This window comes from Dipteris shenzhenensis, chromosome 5 (assembly GCF_047967505.1).
Source record: "Dipteris shenzhenensis isolate YYH24624 ecotype China chromosome 5, Dip_SZ_1.0, whole genome shotgun sequence".
NCBI lineage: Eukaryota > Viridiplantae > Streptophyta > Polypodiopsida > Gleicheniales > Dipteridaceae > Dipteris > Dipteris shenzhenensis.
Window position 1 is genome coordinate 9,013,019 of NC_141600.1, and position 20,791 is coordinate 9,033,809.

Here is a 20,791-nt window from a genome sequence, read left to right on the forward strand (position 1 = left end):
TAAACTTTGAACACTGAAAGTGAGCTGCTGCTCCTCCCCACCTCTCCCCATGCTGCCCCCCCCCCCCCCCCCCCCCAGCTCTCACCTCAGCCCATCCCCTCCCCTCTCAGCTGCTCCCCCTCCCTCTCCCTCACCCGCCTTGCCTCCCTCCCCCCTTGCGGGCTGTCCTTCCTCCCCCCCCCCCCCAAGGCTCTCTTGACCCGCCTGCTGCTGCCCCCCGCAGTCCCCCCCCTTACAGGCTCTTCTCCCTCCCATGGCTGGCTCCTATAGCTTGTCCCCCCCCGCGGTCTCTCCTCCCCCTATGAGCTCTCTCTCTCTCTCTCTCTCTCTCTCTCTCTCTCTCCCTCCCCCGGCGGGCCTGCCTGCCCCCCCCCCTCCCTGCTCCGCCTCCTCCTCCCCCAACTCCGCCTCCTCCTTCTCCCTCCTCCTCTCCTCCTCTTCCCCCAACTATGCCTCCTCCTCCTCCCTCCTCTCCTCCTCCACCCTTCCCTTCCCCACGCCTACCCTCCTCCCCTCCTCTTCCTCCCTCCTCCAAAGAAGGGAAAAAATAAAAGTCCCTTCTCCTTTAGTTTTCCCGCAGCAGGGATTTGTCGCACAAAGCTTCTTAGTGTTTGAATCGGCCCTTCCATCCTTGATTGACAAATGGATTCCCATTCGGCCAATCCTCGACCACTTCCACGGGCCCATAGAGAACTGTCACCTTTTCAAAAGACGGGTTGCAACAGCTTAGGAAAGACATAGAGCTTGAGAGCTCACCACACTCTTTGCATGCATCTATGGATCTCATCCCTCCAGGTTACAGGCTAGAGATTGGATGCTTGCTACATATTTCAGAGGCTGTGAGCATCTTGCTCAAAGCTAGGTCTTAGTAGTTGAGCTACAAGAGGATGCTTTTGGCCCCCTTCTCGGTGGGTTTTGACCCAGTAGAAGAGGATAAGCTTGGAACCTTCCTCTTCATCAAATTCCCCAGACTTCCTCAGGTTTATCATCGCATTCTTGGCCTCGTTGGAGAGCAGTTCGGGGTTGTCACTGAGATCCCCCCCATCCCTGATTTGCCTTCGAGTGCAACATGCTCTCCCCTCACCCTTCTCCATACGACGGATGGATCTTCCAATGGTTTGAATCAGCCTTCCACCCTTGATTGATGAATGGCATCCCATTCAGTCAATCCTCCCCCTCCCCTTGAGAGGCCACGTGTTTTCAAAAGACGAGTTTCAGCAGCTGCAAAAATATGTAAAGCTTGAGAGCTCCACAACACTCTTCACACATATTCATGGGTCCCACCCTTCCAGATTACAAGCTAGGGACTAGATGTTGGAGGCCTTACCTTCAGACCTCACCCGGCACCTCACTAATATTTGAATTTTGGGACGAGGTTTCTTTTAGGTGGCTTTTGATTCTACTGGAGCTGCAAGCACGGTGCTCAAAGCTAGTCCTTTAGTGTTAGGTTCTAGGAATATTTTCCTCAAGCCCTCCTCATTTGGCTTTGACCTTGTAGAGGAGAACCCGCAGACGCCTTCTCTATTCATCAGATTCCCAGGTCTTACCATCAGCTCCTTGCCACGCTTGGGGCTACATTTTGATTGACTCTGAGATGCCGCCTCCCCTCTTGGTTTGTCATCTTCAGCGGTAGAGGTGGTCAGATTAGATGAGGTTCCCAAAGTTAGGGTCCTTGTTTCTGACCCTAACATTCCAAATGACCACATCATCGCTCCAACGCCTTGATGGTTCTAAATTTCGGCAAAGAGTCAAGATTGTGGGTAGACAAGATCAATGCAGGATCTGTAGGACCTTTGGCCTTTATGCCATGGATTGCCTAAGGAAGAAGAAGAAGAGACCCAAAAGCCCTTCTAGTGCAGCTCTTTCTCCACCTTGATAGAATGCTCCTCTACCGCCACCTTTAGGTCCTGCATAGGCTGTGTGTACTCCCCATGCTACCACACGGTGGATTCCAGTTAAAGTTGTTCCTCCAACCTCAGATGATCAAGAGGCCCCTTCTCTTACTAGCTACGGATATTGTAGTCCTTGTCGCAGCCAGTGATACTCTTGATCATCCGATTGCAGCTATGTTCTTGTCGCAGCTACTAGTGATACTCTTGATTTACCTCAGGCTGCGACTTTTGGTTCTCCTAACCCAGTTGGGTTTGAGGCTATGGATGATGCTACTTTGCCCTCTGTTCTAGACCCTAGCCTCTCATCTAAGCAGCCCCCTTCCACATCTGCTCTATAGCCTCCATTTCTGAATAGTCGAAAAAGTGTGGCTCCCGCCTCACAGTCGGGGATTTTATGAACTCCAGAGCCATACGTGGTCCATAGAAACTTCTTCTCTCCATCATCCAATATTAGTGAGGAGGATTTTGTGCCTTGTTCATTTCGCGACATGATTCTGGGTGTTCCTATCGATAGGGTGTCGTCTTTTGCAATGCTTTCCCTTGTGGACTTCCCGCCTTTGCAGCCGCATTATCGTAGGAGACATTATGCAGGAGGGGAGTGTTTCTGCTACCACGTTAAGTAGGATCTTCCACCCATCTTCCTCACGTCAATGAGGATTGTCACTTCGAATGTTCTAGGCCTCGGTGGTGCGGATCGCCACCCCACAAGCAGTTGGTCGTAATCAATTCACGTGTGACTGGGTTTCATATTGACATACACACTTTTTGGGTAAAAATCTGTATTCATTAGAAAAAATTTACATTCATAGCAGTCTCAAAACCAGACAGCTGCTGCTCCTCCCTGTGAAGCCGTGCTGCCCCCTCCATCAGCCCCTCCCTCACCCTCCTCCTCGCTAGCCCCCCTCTCTCCCTGACCCCCCCTCGCTGCCCTCTCCCCTCCCTGCCCCCTCCCCTCACTGCCCTCTCCCTCCCTCCCCTCGCTGCCCTCTCCCCCCCCCCCCCGCTGCCCTCTCCCCCCCGCCTGCTGCCCCTGCCCTCCCCGCCCCCCTCCCTCCCTCCCCCCCGCCCCCTCCTTTACCCCTGCCTGCTCCCCTCCCCCCCCCGCCTGCTGCCCCTGCCCTCCCCGCCCCTCTCCTCCCCCCCGCCCCCTCCCTCCCTCTCCCCCGCCCCCTCCTTCCCCTTGCCTGCTCCCCTCTCCCCCCCGCTTGCTGCCCCTGCCCTCCCCGCCACCCTCCTCCCCCCCCGCCCCCTCCTTCACCCCACCCTTCCTAACCAGCCCCCTCCCTTCCTCTCCTCCGCCCACCCTCCCCCTTCCCCCAGCCCCCTACCTCCCTTCCTAACCTGCCCCCTGCTTTCCTTTCCTCTCCCCTGCCCTCCCTCTCCCTCCCCGCCCCCTCCCTTCCTAACCCACCAGCTCCCCTCCGCCTCCCCCTGCAGCCTTCCTCCTTCTACCACCCCCGCAGCCTACCTCCTTCTCCCCCCCCCCCCCCCCCCCGGCAGCCCCCCCCGACTCCTTTCCTCCTCTTCCTCTCTCTCCTTCCCTCTCCTGTTCTCCTTCTTCCTACGCCCGTGTTCCAGGGCGTCCTGGGCAGTAGTTTCACGGACAGAGCTTCTTCAGTGTTTGAATCGGCCCTTTCACTTCGATTGGCGAATGGATCCCCACTCAACCAATCTTCGTCCACTTCCATCAGCCGCAAGAACCGTCATTTTTTCAAAAGACAAGTTGCAGCAGCTCAAGAAAGATGTGGAACTAGAAGGCTCCACATCACTTTTCGCCCACATCTTTGGGTCACACCCTTCCAGATCACAGGCCAGAGACTGGATGCTGGCGGCATTACCAAGAGATCTCGCCCCATACCTCAGGAATATTCGACTTTTGGGACGTGGATTCTTCCAAGTGGTTTTCGACTCCCATGAGTCCACAGCCCTTGTTCTCAAAGCTAATCCTCTGGCTTTGGGTTCGAGGAGGATCTTTCTTTTACCCTACACCTTGGGCTTCGATCCGCCGGTCGAGGAGGACAGTCAGGTTACATCACTGCTCATTAGATTTCTTGGTCTTCCTCAGGTCTACCATCGACTTCTTGCCACGATCGGAGCCACATTCGGAAGCCACATTCGGAGTGGTCACTGAGATCCCCCCCCTGCCTGGCATGCCTTCTTCCTTGGCAGAGGCAGTCAGAGCGGACGAGGTGCCTTGAGTTAGGGTCATTGTCTGTGACCCTAACATCTCAAATGACCACATCATGCTTCAGCGTCCAGATGGCTCTCTCTTTCAAGAAAGAGTCGAGATTGCAGGTAGACAGGACCAGTGCATGATTTGCAAGACCCTTGGGCACTTTGCTAGAGACTGCCCAAGGAAGAGAAAAAGACCACCCAAGAGGTCTTCTAGTGCAGCTCCTTCATGTACTACCCCGACTGTATGAGCAGCAGGGCACCCTGCTCCGCGCACCCGAGGACCACCAGGGGCAACAAGGTGCCCAAAGCCTGCAGCACACCCAGTACCACCATGGAGAGCGATCAGCAGGGCGGCTCCCTTATCTCAAGAGGAGACTTTTAATCCGGTTCAGACAGACGCCATCCAAACTCTAGAGGTGGATGTTGCTGCAGCCCCAGACACTACAGTTCCACATCAGGAGGGGCCTTTAGATGCACTAGCCTCTGTCACTTTGGTTTCTGATCACGAGGGGGCTACCGATACTTCTTCCCCACAGACTATTCCTGTCATAGTCAGGACCATCGAGGAAGTGTATGCACAGATGAGGACACCAGGTTCCTCTTCAGCCCACAGGCCTCCTCAGCCCCCAGCTCCAGTATTAGCATGGTAGGTCCTCTCCTCCATCTTTCACGAGTGTAGGTCTTCTTCACACTCCTCGACGAGACTTGCTTCTTAGGAACTCTTTTTCGGCTCTAGCAGATTCGGCGACTTTCATGGATGAGGAAGAGTTTGTGCCCTCCACCTTAGGGGTCCCGGTCATTGGGATTCCTTTTGATAGGGCCTCCTTCTCAACAGGTGTGGGGATCCTTTCACCTGTTGAGTTTCTTGCCCTCAGCAGGAGTGTTTCGGCCAAGGGGAAGTTGGTCTCCTCTACTAGGTCGGGTACGCCTTTCCACCCAGCATCCTCCTGTCGATGAGGATAGTCAGCTGGAACATACAGGGCCTAGGCGGAGTTCCACACCTTCGCCGTAGGCAGCTGCCGGAATCAGCTTCATCTAGGTGTCATTGGTGGTGCTATTGATATCCTTTTTATCTAGGAACATAAGTTGGATGCCAGTGATTGCTGTTAAGTCTGGCAAACTGCTTTCAGGACATACCTTCTGGTCGCCTGCTATGGGCACAAGGGGAGGTACTTGCATTTCGGTCTCTCCTTCTATTCTCCCCTTGGTTGCTGGTCATGGTATTATCTCCCCCGCTAGAGCTCAATGGATCATTATTTTGATTAGAGGACGTAAGATTGGTCTTCTCAATCTTTATGCCCCCAATAATAGAGGGGAGCGGGTCTCCTTTTGGAAGGAGCTACTCTCTTGGGCCCCATTGCAGATTCTTGGATCATTGGTGGCGATTTGAACATGGTTGAGTTGCCATCAGACAAAAAAGGAGGCAGACAGGGTGGAATTCATTCTTTGAAGAGGGCAGCCTGGGATGCCTTTCTCTTTCAGTACAGTGGGAGGGACACTTGGTTTGATGATGCCTTTCTTGTTATGCCAGAGTCACTCCTGTACTCTTGGTCGAACAGTAGAGTACACATGCCCATCCATGCATGTATTAATAGATTTTATGTAGATGATTGGGTACTTGACAGAGGCATTTCTACTAGGGTTTCCACTTCAGATCGGATACGAAGACAGCTCAATAACATCTAAAAGTGAAGAAGCTTATATTGCATTTATTCAAAGTGTTGAATGCTTGAAGATAGATCAACCATTTGAATCTGAAATGGAAAATGAGCAGGGTAGATATGAAGAGATGGAGCAGCTTATGCAGTCTAGTGACCCCTCAGTTCGAGTACAAGAAATGGTGGAACAAACTCTTAATTTAGATCTCACTTTGGAAGAGAAGGAGCAATATTATGCAATGTTAAGGAGATACCTTCATTTGTTCATCACCTCTTATGATGAAATTCGGGGATTTAGAGGAAATCCTTTAAGGATAGAGTTAAAAGAAAATACAAGGCCAGTGTTTCAAAAAATGAGAAGGCATTTCCTAACAGATGGAAAGTCAAAGCCGGTGAACAGGCGAGCTGCTGCTCCTCCCCACTCCCTTGCTGCCCCCTCTCCCTCAGCCCCTCCCTCCCTCTCTCCCTTGCCCTCAGCCCATCCCCATCCCCCTCCCTCAGCCCCTCCCTCCCTTCTCCTCCTTTCCCTCTCAGCCCGCCCCCTTCCCTTCAGCCCGCTCCCTCTCCTCTCCCTCTCAGCCTGCGCCGCCACCCCCTCCCTGCCTCTCAGCCCCCGCCCCCTCCCTGCCTCTCCTTCCTCTCCCTCTCCTCTTTTTTCACTGGTGTTGCAGGTTCTTGAGCCTCATCGAAGAGGACGTTCTGCCAGTGTCAGGATTCCAAATGCTTTTTATGTAGAGGAGAGCCTCACGGAGGATATTTAACAGATTTGGGTTTCTCACGTACAGGGTGGAGTTGCCTGCCCATCTCAGGTAGCCGCAGCCTTATCTGGAACTAGTGACTATTATCATACAGTCGCTGATTCCAGGAGACGTGAGATTCTTAGTCGTGAGATTGGTATACGCCAGCAATTAGCGTCCCTGTCTGAGGGGGGGGGTTCCTAACACTTCCGGGAGTATTACCGGAGGCCTAGGGCCACTAGTGCGAGAAGCGAGTAAGACATGCCATAAGTGTCACTGATGGTACGTAGGCGAGTGCTAGTCGATGGTGTCAACTATGTGCAAGCGGTACAAGTGTTGAAGTGATGTGAGCAAGAAGAAGACCAAAGCGGAACAACATCATGAAAGCCAACCCTCGACATGAACGGCAAAGAACTTCAACCACATGACACAGGTCCATTGTACCAGGTGAAGGGAGAGGAGGGGAGGAGAACACAACGGAAAGAGATTTTCCAGTAGCGAGCAGAGATGGGGAGTAGCATAACTCATTAGAAAGCAAGATGACTGATACACCCGGAGAAGATACACACGAGGCGAGCTCTTGACTCTAGCCTCTCGCTCCTTCACTCACGCCTCTCGCCCCTGCCAGAATGTCCTTCCCCCTTTCCCCCTTTCCCCCTCTTCACCTTCTCCTCCTTTGCTCCACCCCCCGCTGCAAATCTCCTCTCCCTCTTCCTATTGGATGTCTTCTTGCATCCTTAGCCATCCTTAGCCATTCCACCGTTTGTGGGCAGCTCTGCCCTTGATGGCTTCCACAACACTCCAGCCTGTTCTGGGTCAATGAATCTCGTGCTCCATGTGTTCTCCTGTCTATTCCACACGCTCCTGACACTAGTTGGTTGCGAGGGTTGGTGCACCACCTATACCTCTTAACTGTTGGACTGCTTCCCCTGTGCATCAACGAGTACCGCCTGTGCGCCTGTGCACTCTGCTGGACTACTTCCCATGTGCACCAACAGGTGTACCCGTGCACCATTGCGCCAACTGGACTGCTTCCCATGTGCACCAACAGGTGTATCCCATGTACCATTGCGCCAGTACTTCCCTCTGATCAACTTTGACCATGGTGGGTCGAGGTTGAGGTTTGGCACTCTTTAATCATGTATTGCTTCCGTCATACCCAAGTCATGTCCAGGTCAAGTCATGTCCAAGTCATGTCAAGTCATGTCCAAGTCATGTCCATGTCATGTCCATGTCATGTCCATGTCAAGTCATGTCCAAGTCAGTTCCAGAGTGACCAAGAGGTGAACATATGTGAACACGATGCGACTAGGTATGACCAAGGTCTAACAACTTGGCATGTTGCTGAGGTGACCATGATGTGACCCAGGTGTGACTCTTGGTGGGAGTCCTGGAGACTTTGAGTACAACAGATTCCCCACCACTATCATTCACCGTCCCGGTGAATGACTGAGGGTCTGTGTGAGAGAAAGTTAAGTATAAATTGCAAATAAGAAAGTGACCTTGTCGCTGACATCCCAAAATTGAAAAGAAAGGGCTCATGGCCTTACAACTGTAAAACTGAAATAAAACTGGCTCATGGCCAGACAACTCCAAAATTTCTTTATTTACATGAGAACTGAGAATCCAAATGTATAGAGCTCGCAAAATTAAATGCCAACTAAAAGATCTAGGAGCTACTGCTTGCTGGATGAAGGTCAGGGAGGGGGAGGGGGTGGGTGTGGTGGGTGTGCTGATGTTTCGGGGCTGGCCTTTGCCTCTTCCTCAACTGTGTCCATGAGGTTGCGGATGTCCTCGTATTTGGATTTATATTTGTGGTAGCCAGACCTGTAATGATCACATCGAGATTTGAGAGCAGCATTTTCAGCTTGCAGCCCATGGAAGTCGTCCTGCAACTTGGAATGTGAAACTTGGAGACGGTCCTTCTCCTCGAGAATCTACTTCATCTGACTCTGCACCACCTCCACCTGTTGATCCACAGTATGCTTGTCCTCTGCTAGTGAGGTGTATCTGTCCTGTAGGGCTGCAAGCTCCCTTTGGATCTCAGCCTGTTCGGCTGAATGATTGTCCTCCAAAACTTTCTTGCTGGCTGTCCACTCTGCCTCCTTCGCTACAAGACACTGCTAAAACTCGTCTTGTTGAGTTTTCCACGCAGCCTCCCTTGCCTGTAGAGTTGCTCCCCACTCCGCTTCTTTCACCTGTAATGTTGTATCCAATTCTTTATGCATGATGGCCACCTGCTTCTCATGTTCCAAGCGGAGGTGTTGCTTCTGTGACAGAAGCTTGCAAACCTTTCCCGTAGTATTAAAGAGGGAGGCACCCATCTGAATGAAGCTGTCATCTATAATGCGTTGAGCCATATGAAGGGATCTTTTAGCCCATGCATACCTGTCCCGATAGGTCATTCGGTCAGCCATGTCAATGAGTTCGCCATATTCCTCGAAGGCTGCTTTCATCCCTTCTTGCTCTGGGTCCTCGAGAGCTGCCACTGGAGCCAGTGTGTCGATGTCTAGGTAACAATTGGAGCTCGGGATGCTTTCTTGTTGGAAGCGATTGTCTCTTGCAAGGGAAGTGTGAAAATTTGGTCCAGGTCCTCCTCCTCCATGCAAACAGGAGACCACTTATGCTTTAATGCATACATTAGCCGTTTGTGTTCCTGGCTCTGTTCCTCTATCTGGGCCTCATGGGTGAATAGATCTCCTGAGGAGGATGCGAAGTAGGTATCCAACATATCATTCTGAGGAAGTGGAGGACAATCAGCTTGAAAAGGTATCTTACCCCTAGCAAAAATAACCTCACCAGGTCGAGTTTCCAGTAGGTCCTGTTCAGCAGCCTCCATACTCGGTTCAGGGGCAGTCGTCGAGACACCCGGGGTGGTGTCTTCGCGTCACCAGTGGCTCCCAAAGTAAGATTCAAGTTCAATAACCTGTGTCGCTCTGATGCCTCTCCATCACGAGATCCCAAGGCAGAGGTCCCTGCTGCCATAACTTCTGTCGATGGATCCCCCTGAGTTATGGGGCCAATTTCCGTATCTTTGCACCCTACTAACCCTGATGAGATGATCGGAGGGGGAATGGTCATGACTGCGGGGAAGGTAAGTGGTAATGTCATGCCATGGTGGATGAGACCTGATGAGGGCAGGGGAGTGACCGGAAGAACATCATCAGGGAAATCAAAATCTGCCTCGAAGGGGATGGATGGAGAGGCGACTCCTACATGAGCAATGGATGACAAAGCTCCGGAGGCTGGCCCAAGAGGGGATGGCTCAGAAACTTGTGCTGCAGATGTGGGTGGAGCAAGAGTGGGTATGGAGACTGGAGAGGAAGAGAGGACAGAGACTGATGTGGCGGAAGGTGGACGGTGAGGAGAAGATGAAGTATGTGAAGGTGGAGGAAAAAGTGCAGGCGTTGCAGCCCGCCACTGGTGCAAGAGGTAGGTGAGGTGAGGTCCACAAGTACATGTGTGTGTGCCTCTGCGTGTGTGATTTCGAACAGTGGCCCGGAATGTTGAATAGAAGAGGGATGCAAAATCATACTGAGTGATGGTGAAGAGAGCATTGAGAGCAGGACGGATACCTTTCGTGATGTAGTAATGCTCGGGTGTGAGTGATCACTGCTTCTCTGTTTCCACCTTCCAAAACCTTTTTGCAATCATATCCCCTCATGTTGGGTTTGCACTGTGAAAGGAATGAAAGGAGATGTGGTGAATCGTCAGAAGGAGGCTGAATAGGGAGAGCAGGGAGCCCCATGTACTGTGAGACCAAATTGGTTGTGAGAAGCTACCTGGAGCCCATGAACTCAAAAGTGTCTGTGACAGAGTCATAAGATCTGATGAATTCTGTACACAGTTCCACATCCACAGGAGGGAAGATGACCTTGTCGAACTCAGTTAGACAAGGGGTCTCGATCTCTGAAGATGTCAACATCGAGGATAGTTTGAGGTTTGGATCCAGAAGAGGTTTAAATATAACCCGAATGTGGGAGAGAGGAGGGGTGGTTATCGAAGGGCTCTGTATCTCTGGTGGCCCACCCGACCCTTCTGAATGTGGTCTCTGTGCAGAGGGGGTGTAATCTGAGCCCCCATGGTTGGAAGAAGAGGCACTGGAGCTCTGAGAGTGGGAAAGAACCTCCCGCTGCTGTCTTGATTGCGGTGGCTCTCCATCCAAGATGATAGCGATGTCCGGACCAAGATGGGGATGCATCATTGATGAAGTCGGCGCTGCTAATGAAGTCGGCCCTACCGATGAAGTTGGCCTTGCTGATGAAGTTAGCTCTGCTGATGAAGTCGGCCTGGCTGATGTAGTTGGCCTTGCTGTAGAGGTCGTAGGCATGGGTGAGGTCATGTGCACTGCAGAGGCTACCTGAGACGTCATGGTGGTATAGAAAGGGGTGAAGAGCTTATCTCTGGGCAACCGTGGCTTATACTTGGGCTTCTTCTTGAGCTTGAAGAAGGAACAAGATGTGAAGTAGAAGCTGATGAGGAAGCAGGAAGGGGAGCTGATGACGAAGCAGGAAGGTGAGTGATGTCAAAGTAGGAAGGTGAGCTAATGACGAGGCAAGAAGGGAAGCAGGAAAAGGAGGGAAGCTGATGTCAAAGCAGGAGGTGAGCTGATGACGAGGCTAGAAAGGAAGCAGGAAAGGAAGGGGAGTTGATGACGAAGTAGAAGGTGAGCTGATGACGAAGCTAGAAAGGAAGCAGGAAAGGAAGGGGAGCTGATGACGAAGTAGAAGTGAGATGATGAGAAGAAGGGGAGCTGAAGCAGGAAGGTGAGCTGATGAGGAGGCAAGAAGGAGGAAAGGAAGGGGAGCTGATGACGAGGCAAAAAGGGAAGGAAAGGAAGGGGAGCTGATGATGAGGCAAGAAGGGAAGCAGGAAAGGAAGGGAAGCTGATTTCGAAGCAGGAGGTGAGCTGATGACGAGGCTAGAAAGGAAGCAGGAAAGGAAGGGGAGCTGATGACGAAGTAGAAGGTGAGCTGAAGCAGGAAGGTGAGCTGATGACGAGGAAGGGGAGCTGTTGTCGAGGTGTTGGCAAGGCCTGCTGAGAGATAACGAGAGAGTGGGGCGGGTGATAACAAGAGGGGGAGCTGATGGCGATGAGAAGGGGAGCTGATGGAGAAGCACGGAGTAGAGCAGAGAAGGGCAGATCAGAAGAAGGAGCTGAGTTCGAGAGGGCAGCAAGGTGGCAATTTGCAGCAGGCTGTCCAAGAGGGAGAAGCGTTCCAAGGACCTTCCTAGGCTGCCCACGAGGAAGAGGCGATTTGCTGCAGGCTGTCCAAGGGAGAGAAGCGTTCCAAGGACCTTCCTAGGCTGCCCACGAGGAAGAGGCGATTTGCTGCAGGCTGCCAAGGAAAGTGAGGCGCAAATGGAAGAAGGGCTGCCGGGAGAGATGCGATCAAAGAGAGGGTGCTGCTGGGAGTGATGCAATCCAAGAAGAGGGTGCGAGATGGGCTGCAAGGAGAGCTGCACTGCACTTGGTTGGTGCGATCCAAGAAGAGGCTCTTGCTAGGGAGCTGCCAAGAGATTTCGTTGATGGAGGGAGCTGCTGCAGGGGAATTCGTTGATGGAGGGAGGGCTGCTATCGTTGATGGAGGGGCTGCTGCAGGAGAATTCGCTGATGGAGGGGAGGGAGCTGCGTATGGTTTCGTTGGAGGGGGACAGTCACGAAGACACAACCAAAGAGAGCCAAATTTAGGAAGGTAAGCCAAAAATAGCATGAGTGGGCTGTAAGATGCGATGGATGAGCTGATCTACGCTGAGTTTATCCAAGTGCTAAATATAGCACTGGTGGAAATTGGGAGGTGAGATGAAGGACCTACGCTGAATTTGGCGGAGGTGAGATGAAGGACCTATGCTGAATTTGGCGGCTAAATATAGCCCTGGTGGGAGGTGGGTGGTGAGGGTGGAAAGGCAAGAGCATCTAGGTGTGACAGGAGAGGTGTGACATCAAAAGTAACGGCAAGTTGGAGAAAGAGCAACGACAGGTGTGATGATCACTTGATTTTGGTGATGGGCACTAGATTGATGATTGTGAGTTGGGTGATTTTGGGATGGGCATGGAGGAAGGTGGTGATGGGCACTAGGTGTGACACAGTTTTTTGTTGGGGTGTGGGCAAGAGGCAATATTTGAATGAAAAAGGTGGGAGGGAGGGCAATATTTGAATGAAAAAGGTGGTAAATTTTGAATTTGAATTATATACCTCCTGTATAGGCCAGTGGACGAGTGTGTCATAGGGGTGAATGAGGGTGAAGGAGGGATGAACCAAAGGTGAACCAAGGATGAACAAGGGGTGACATTGGTGTGCACATGGGTGACTGAGGGGTGAACAAGGAGCGACAAGGGGTGACCTAGGGTGAACAGGGGAGGAACAAGGGGTGACATAGGGAGGAACATGGGTGACAGAGAGTGAACTTGGGGAGGTGACATAGGAATGAACAAGGGTGAACTAGGAGTGAACAGGGGTGACCTGGAGGTGAACATGGATGACCTAGAGGTGAACATGGGTGACAGAGAGGTGAACACGGGGAGATGAAATAGGAGTGAACAGGGGTGACCTGGAGGTGAACATGGGTGACCTAGAGGTGAACATGAGGAGGTGACATAGGAGTAAACAGGAGTGACTTCGAGGTGAACATGGGTGACCTAGAGGTGAACATGGGGAGGTGACATAGGAGTGAACATGGGTCACCTAGGAGTGAACATGGGTGACCTAGAGGTGAACATGGGTGACAGAGAGGTGAAGATGGGGAGGTGACATAGGAGTAAACAGGGGTGACTTGGAGGTGAACATGGGTGACAGAGAGGTGAACATGGGGAGGTGACATAGGAGTGAACAGGGGTGACCTAGGAGTGAACAGGGGTGACCTGGAGGTGAACATCGGTGATAGAGAGGTGAACATGGGGAGGTGACATAGGAGTGAACAGGGGTGACCTAGGAGTGAACAGGGGTGACCTGGAGGTGAACAGGGGTGACAGAGAGGTGAACATGGGGAGGTGACATACAAGTGAACAAGGGTGACCTAGGAGTGAACAGGGGTGACTTGGAGGTGAACATGGGTGACCTAGAGGTGAACATGGGGAGGTGACATAGGAGTGAACAGGGGTGACCTAGGAGTGAGCAGGGGTGACCTAGAGGTGAACATGGGTGACAGAGAGGTGAACATGGGGAGGTGACATAGGAGTGAACAGGGGTGACCTAGGAGTGAACAAGGGTGACTTGGAGGTGAACATGGGTGACAGAGAGGTGAACATGGGGAGGTGACATAGGAGTGAAGAGGGGTGACCTAGAGGTGAACATGGGTGATAGAGAGGTGAACATGGGGAGGTGACATAGGAGTGAACAGGGGTGACCTAGGAGTGAACAAGGGTAACCTAGGAGTGAACAGGGGTGACCTGGAGGTGAACATGGGTGACAGAGAGGTGAACATGGGTGATAGAGAGGTGAACATGGGGAGGTGACATAGGAGTGAACAGGGGTGACCTAGGAGTGAACAGGGGTGACCTGGAGGTGAACATGGGTGACAGAGAGGTGAACATGGGGAGGTGACATAGAAGTGAACAGGGGTGACCTAGGAGTGAACAGTGGTAACTTGGAGGCGAACATGGGTGACCTAGAGGTGAACATGGGGAGGTGACATTAAAGTGAACAGGGGTGACCTAGGAGTGAACATGGGTGACTTGGAGGTGAACATGGGTGACCTAGAGGTGAACATGGGGAGGTGACATAGGAGTGAATAGGGGTGACCTAGGAGTGAACAGGGGTGACCTAGGAGTGAACAGAGGTGACCTGGAGGTGAACATGGGTGACAGAGAGGTGAACATGGGGAGGTGACATCGAAGTGAACAGGGGTGACCTAGGAGTGAACAGGGGTGACTTGGAGGTGAACATGGGGTGACCTAGAGGTGAACATGGGGAGGTGACATTGCAGTGAATAGGGGTGACCTAGGAGTGAACAGGGGTGACTTGGAGGTGAACATGGGTGACCTAGAGGTGAACATGGGGAGGTGACATAGGAGTGAACAGGGGTGACCTAGGAGTGAACAAGGGTGACCTAGAGGTGAACATGGGTGACAGAGAGGTGAACATGGGGAGGTGACATAGGAGTGAACAGGGGTGACCTAGGAGTGAACAGGGGTGACCTGGAGGTGAACATGGGGAGGTGACATAGGAGTGAACAGGGGTGACCTGGAAGTGAACAGGGGTGACTTGGAGGTAAACATGGGTGTCTTAGAGGTGAACATGGGGAGGTGACATTGAAGTGAACAGGGGTGACCTAGGAGTGTATAGGGGTGACAGAGAGGTGAACATGGGGAGGTGACATAGAAGTGAACAGGAGTGACCTAGGAGTGAACAGGGGTGACTTGGAGGTGAACATGGGTGACCTAGAGGTGAACATGGGGAGGTGACATAGGAGTGAACAGGGGTGACCTAGGAGTGAACAGGGGTGACCTAGAGGTGAACATGGGTGACAGAGAGGTGAACATGGGGAGGTGACATAGGAGTGAACAGGGGTGACCTAGGAGTGAACATGGGTGACCTGGAGGTGAACATGGGTGACAGAGAGGTGAACATGGGGAGGTGACATCGAAGTGAACAGGGGTGACCTAGGAGTGAACAAGGGTGACTTGGAGGTGAACATGGGTGACCTAGAGATGAACATGGGGAGGTGACATTGAAGTGAACAGGGGTGACCTAGGAGTGAACACGGGTGACTTGGAGGTGAACATGGGTGACCTAGAGGTGAACATGGGGAGGTGACATAGGAGTGAACAGGGGTGACCTAGGAGTGAACAGGGGTGACCTAGAGGTGAACAAGGGTGACAGAGAGGTGAACATGGGGAGGTGACATAGGACTGAACAGGGGTGACCTAGGAGTGAACAGGGGTGACCTAGAGGTGAACATGGGTGACAGAGAGGTGAACATGGGGAGGTGACATAGGAGTGAACAGGGGTGACCTGGAGGTGAACATGGGTGACAGAGAGGTGATACAGGGGTGGGGTGACCTAGGAGTGAACAGGGTGACCTGGAGGTGATTATGGGTGAACAGAGGTTCAACCTGAGTGACAGGGGTGAAGAGGGATTAAGGAGAAGTGTGTGCCAGAGAAGGCAAGGGCTGTTTCCGTCTTGCCAGAGAAGGAGAAACTTAGTTTTTATTGATCTCCCACCAAAGAGTGCAACTCGGCAGAGAGTAGAAGCTTGACAGGGTTAGGAAAGGGAATACATTGTTGTTTTTTTTTTAATAAATAAAAATGCAACGAATACAAATGGAAATCCTTATCCAAAGAGAAAGTCAATGTGGATGATACTTCTTTACCCGTGAGCCATTTACAGATGCTGGTAACTTCTTGCCCTCCAAGGTGGCCAAATAAACCCTCCACTGGGAATAATCCTTGTGATAAAGAAGGGCCCTGTCCAGCCACTGACAAATGACCAAGCTGCCAACTTGGAATTCCCTCTTCCTGAGATTTCTGTCATGCCATGCTTTCTGCCTTCTTTGCCAGACTTCCTGAGCAAGGATCGCTTCACGACGATGTTCATCCAAGGCTTCAAGATCCCATAATCTCTCAAGTGTGCATGCCTCCAAGTTATCATCCATCTCTGCCATGACCCTAGTGGTCTTCATGTGGAACTCATAGGGCATAACCGCCTCCAAGCTGTAAACTAGCTAGAATGGTGAATATCCACTGCTAGCCTTGTATGCTGTTCTGTAAGCAAAAAGAGCGGCTAGTAGTAGAATATCCCAATCTGCCAAGGAATGAAGGCATAACCGAGCCACAATATGAGACATGGTCCGATTGGAGCTCTCGGCCAAACCATTGGCTCGAGGGTAGTATGAACTAGAGGTCTTGTGAACAATTTGCAGTTGGGTGATGAGGTCAGTAATGACATCATTGAGAAAGTGGGTACCTCTGTCACTCATCAATTCCACAGGACATCCCAACCTAGAAATGATTTGATCATACAAGAATGAGGCCACAACTTGAGCAGTGCAGGTCTTCGCTGCCTTAGCCTCCACCCATTTAGTGCCATAATCAGTAGCAATCAGAGCATACTTGTTCCCTCTTGGAGTTGCAGGAGAGATGGGTCCAACAAAATCCAATCCCCATCTATAGAAGGGTGGTACAAGGCTGGATGGCTGAAGGGGAAGGTACTCCCGCCGGGTCCCCCTCTTTGACATGAGTCGCAGCGGTGCACATAAGCATAGCAGTCTTGGAATAGCTTTGGCCACCACAACCTAGAGCACATTATCTTTCTAGCAGTGGCCTCTGGTGCCATATGACCTCCCCCCATTCCTGAGTGAGCCTCCTGAAGGATGGCTTGTGTTTCATGAGGGAGCATGCACCTCCTTAAAATGTGGTCCTTCCCCAACTTGTACAGCTGACCCGCGATGAGTTTGAAAGGAGCAGCTTGAACAATCTGCCTCCGCTTTTGTGCTGGAGTTAACCCCTCGGGGAACTTCCTTGTAGACAACAAGTGTACAATGTTTGCATACCATGGGGGAAAGCAGTCCACAGCAAACAGGCAGTCATCTTTTGGTACTGTGGCACCGACACGGAAGAGGCCCGCATTTGGAAGGTCATCATCAGCTCCTATGGCTGCTTCACCTGAAGAGATCCTTGACAAGTGGTCTGCTGGTTGATGCAATCGGCCTGCTCTCACTAGGATGTCAAAGTCAAACTCTTGAAATAGAAGAATCCATATGCTCACTCTCCCCCCAAGCGTTGGTTTGTTCAGTAAGTACTTGAGAGCTTGATGATCAGTAATGATGATAAACTTACTGCCCAAGAGATAGTGCCGATACTTTGTCATGGCATAGACCATGCCCAAGCCCTCACGTTCAATGGTGCTATAGTTTCTTTCTGCTCCATTGAGTTGTCTGCTTGTGAAGTACACAGGTAGGTCGAGTTTGTGCTCTTCATCTGGTTGGGCCAATATCGCCCCAATCGCCAGCCCACTTGCATCTACATGCACATGAAAAATGACATCCCATTGAGGTTGCCGCAAGATGGGTGCCTTTACTAGATGATCCTTGAGGTTGTCAAACGCCAGTTGTTGGCCAACAAGCTAGCCACAACATCATCAAACTTCGGTATCCACCAGGTGCAAAGTTATTGATAGCTGTACGGAAGGAATCCCATGAGGATGGCAATGAACACAGGAGGAATATTGCCTTAGTCTCCGCATCAAAATTCATCTTCTGAGCCTGAAGCTGGCTGAAAATAATATTGAATTCATTCAAGTGAGAAGCAATGGAGATCCCTTCCTTTATCTGCAGCTCAAACAACCTCTTCATGAGGTAAACTTTATTAGAGGCAATTTCCTTCTCATAATTGACACATAATTTCTTTCACAAATCTTCCGTAGTCTGCTCATTTACTATTGTGAAATAAATTGACTCTGCAAAATGAAGTCTTACAGTGGATTTTTCTAATGCATCCAACTCATTCCAATCATCCTTCAATTCTTGCCAAGAGCTTAATTAGCTTCTTTTGAATAAGCACACCCCTTATCTGTTCTTTCCACAAAGAAACGTTTGTCCCATCATACTTTTTAATGTTGAAAAACTCCTTTTCAGACATGGGAGGGGATGCTATGATGCAAATAAAGCAAATTTCCAAATGCTAGTACCTATAAGAGAGAAATCACACCAAATACCAGGTGCAACTTAATATGTTTGCCACAATGGAGGATAATGTCACCAATGTATCAAAGTTGAAAGCATCAAAATTCATCTGACTCATGCGTATATGCTATACATCCATAAGAGCAAATCTGGCCCAAAAGAAAATGCCAATCTGCAATGACAAAACAATGGCAAACTCAATGCCAATAAGAGCCAAATGCCTCAAGAATAAACACCATCCATGGGCATAAGCATCAATAATGTCTCATCCAAGAGAGCATAGCACTATTAGTGCATCAACTGCAACGTGTCAAAGCTATCCCTCAGCATAAAATAACATCTGTGTTCTAAATATCCATCAATAAAGCATCCCATAAGGCAATCTGGGCCTATCAGGGCATCCAACAAGGATCGCAATGCATCCAAATGGCATGTAAAGCATCCACTACAACCCAATGCAAACCACGAATGAGCGCACACGGCTCAAACTACAATCAAAGTGATTTGTATAAGGTATATCCAAGAAATCACGGCCCTATGGTAATGATCATTGGTGAAAATAGAGCCTGGGATGTCTCAAAACATGGGTGTCACTGCATAATCAGACTCAGCAAGAAAATCTACAAAAATATCTCTTCTGCTAGAACTCCAAAATCCCAAGTGACGGATGTGAAACTGAGAGTCAACCCTTCCAGTTTACCAGCAATTAAGACCTTACGTAACTTAACCTTAGCAAATAATGCCACGTGGCACCTGTGTGAAAATGTGAAGAAATCTGCAACAGAGAAGAAAAACGTTGACATAGAGATCTAAAACTTATATCTATTATAAATTACTGAATGCTTCCTTTTCTTCTTGGTATTGCAGTTGGTGATGAATTTGTTGATGTCAGTAAATTCTCTTACCCAGATGCAGATTCAGTGTATAGAATGCACCCATCTGACCCAACACAGAGATCTTGGTTTGTCTTTGATTCTTCGCTGTTAGTTCCTGAGTACCTTATAGAGTTTGAGTACATATTCAAAAAGGATCCGGCCACTACAAGTTCAACTTTGAAATCTGAAAATAATTTAATGGAAGAAAATTACATTCTTCCTGCTAGTCGATGTTTGATCAGTCAAGACAATTGGAATAACCCTTCTTCAGGAGATATTGCTGCAATGCTAACCTCAAGCAGTTGTGTGGAGAGAAGCGATATCCTTGGAAGAACAGGAAAATCCATCCAGTTGTGTTGCTCATTAACTCCCAAGAACGAACACATAGTGGATCTTTCAAAAATTACCCATCTCAATCTTCACAATACCAATATTGATGTCATCAAATCATTTAAAGGACTATACAGCCTCAAAGTCCTTATCTTGTCATTCAACAAGATTTCACAGTTAAGAGGACTGGAGGGCCTTCAGATGCTGGAAATTTTAGACTTGAGCTACAACCTTTTGAAGCAAATGGACGGTTTGCATTGTTTACAGAGCTTAACCACATTAGACTTAGCTGGAAATCAAATCTCTACAAGAGGCGATTTACAACAAATCTGTTTGCAAGTAAGTTGTGGTACTGAAATTACTTTTTTGGAGCTTGTGTCTTTTCTTTCTGTGTACGCAGGTTTGTCTGTGTTAGGGGAGAAGGAAGGGGGCAGGGGGATGCATGCGAGTGTGTGTCTGTGTTCATACAACAAATTTGTTGTGATAATGCCATTCATTTTTGGGAACTTATGTTTGTTCTGCATAGGCCCTTGCATGTGCACCTAATGGACGTGTAGTATTTGATTGTCTCGTCAAGCAAGTGAATCTGGATCTAGGAGCAGTTCATATCTTCTACAAGATAATCTCCTTATGAATCAAATATGACACATCCGACTTCAGAAAGGCCAATCAGATCTGTGCATCAATGCACTGATAAGGGTTTCTCACATGTAAGGTGTGAAACAAGTTCCAAATTTGGGGAAAATGTTTTATGGATGTCTGATTTTCCTAGTTGGAAAACTTGAATATGCGCACTTTGACAAGTGTTGTGCCTTGAATCCTTCCATTTATGCCATAAAATCTCTGTTCAAGGTAGCTGACGGATCTGAAGTGGAAGCCAATGTATAGAATTTCCCCCCTTTATTGTTACTTCAACAGTATATTCATTCAAGATGTTTCATATTTTGGATGCAAAGGCCATAGTTTTATTTTCGTTTGATATTGCTACTGCCGTAGACTTACAAAACATAGTGGCATGATATTTGTCTTACCACCATGGATATTTGATTAAGATAGGAGATTTATATTTTGCATATTGTATATCTGATCTAGAATTCCTTTGTACCATCTGTAAAGGCGACTTTATCTCTCTCTTTGGTTCATATGTCAATCTATGGCCACTAACAAACTATTTATCCATACATGATCTCATAATTTAAAGGAAACGTCTCTGGGGCTGCCAAAGTTGGCCTTTTTGTTACATATACTATCCCAGGTACATTACATTTTAGGGTAAGGTTTTGATGATGGCAGGACTTAATCTGTCGGCGGCTGGTGTCAGGGCAATCTCTAGCAAAATGCCCAAAAGAGGTCGATTCAAATCAAATGAAGATCCGTCCGTCGCTGAGTAGAGTTAGGGAGAAAGTCTAGAGCAGAGAGAGGAGGTTGAGGGGGGAAACAGAGAGGGATATAAAAGGTGAGAGCAGGGCTGAAAGAGAGAGAGTTTTGAAGGGAGGGGAAA

General features: G+C 49.9%; 1 protein-coding gene across 1 annotated transcript in view; it reads left to right on the top strand.

The window, feature by feature from the left end:
* Window positions 1-20,791, top strand: part of LOC147901585 (uncharacterized) — a 292,960-nt gene that overhangs the window by 151,977 nt on the left and 120,192 nt on the right. The window contains exon 10 of the mRNA XM_087375176.1: window positions 18,953-19,629. Within this exon, the coding sequence (XP_087231302.1) occupies window positions 18,953-19,629 (677 nt within the window). The remainder of the gene's footprint in view (window positions 1-18,952; window positions 19,630-20,791) is intronic.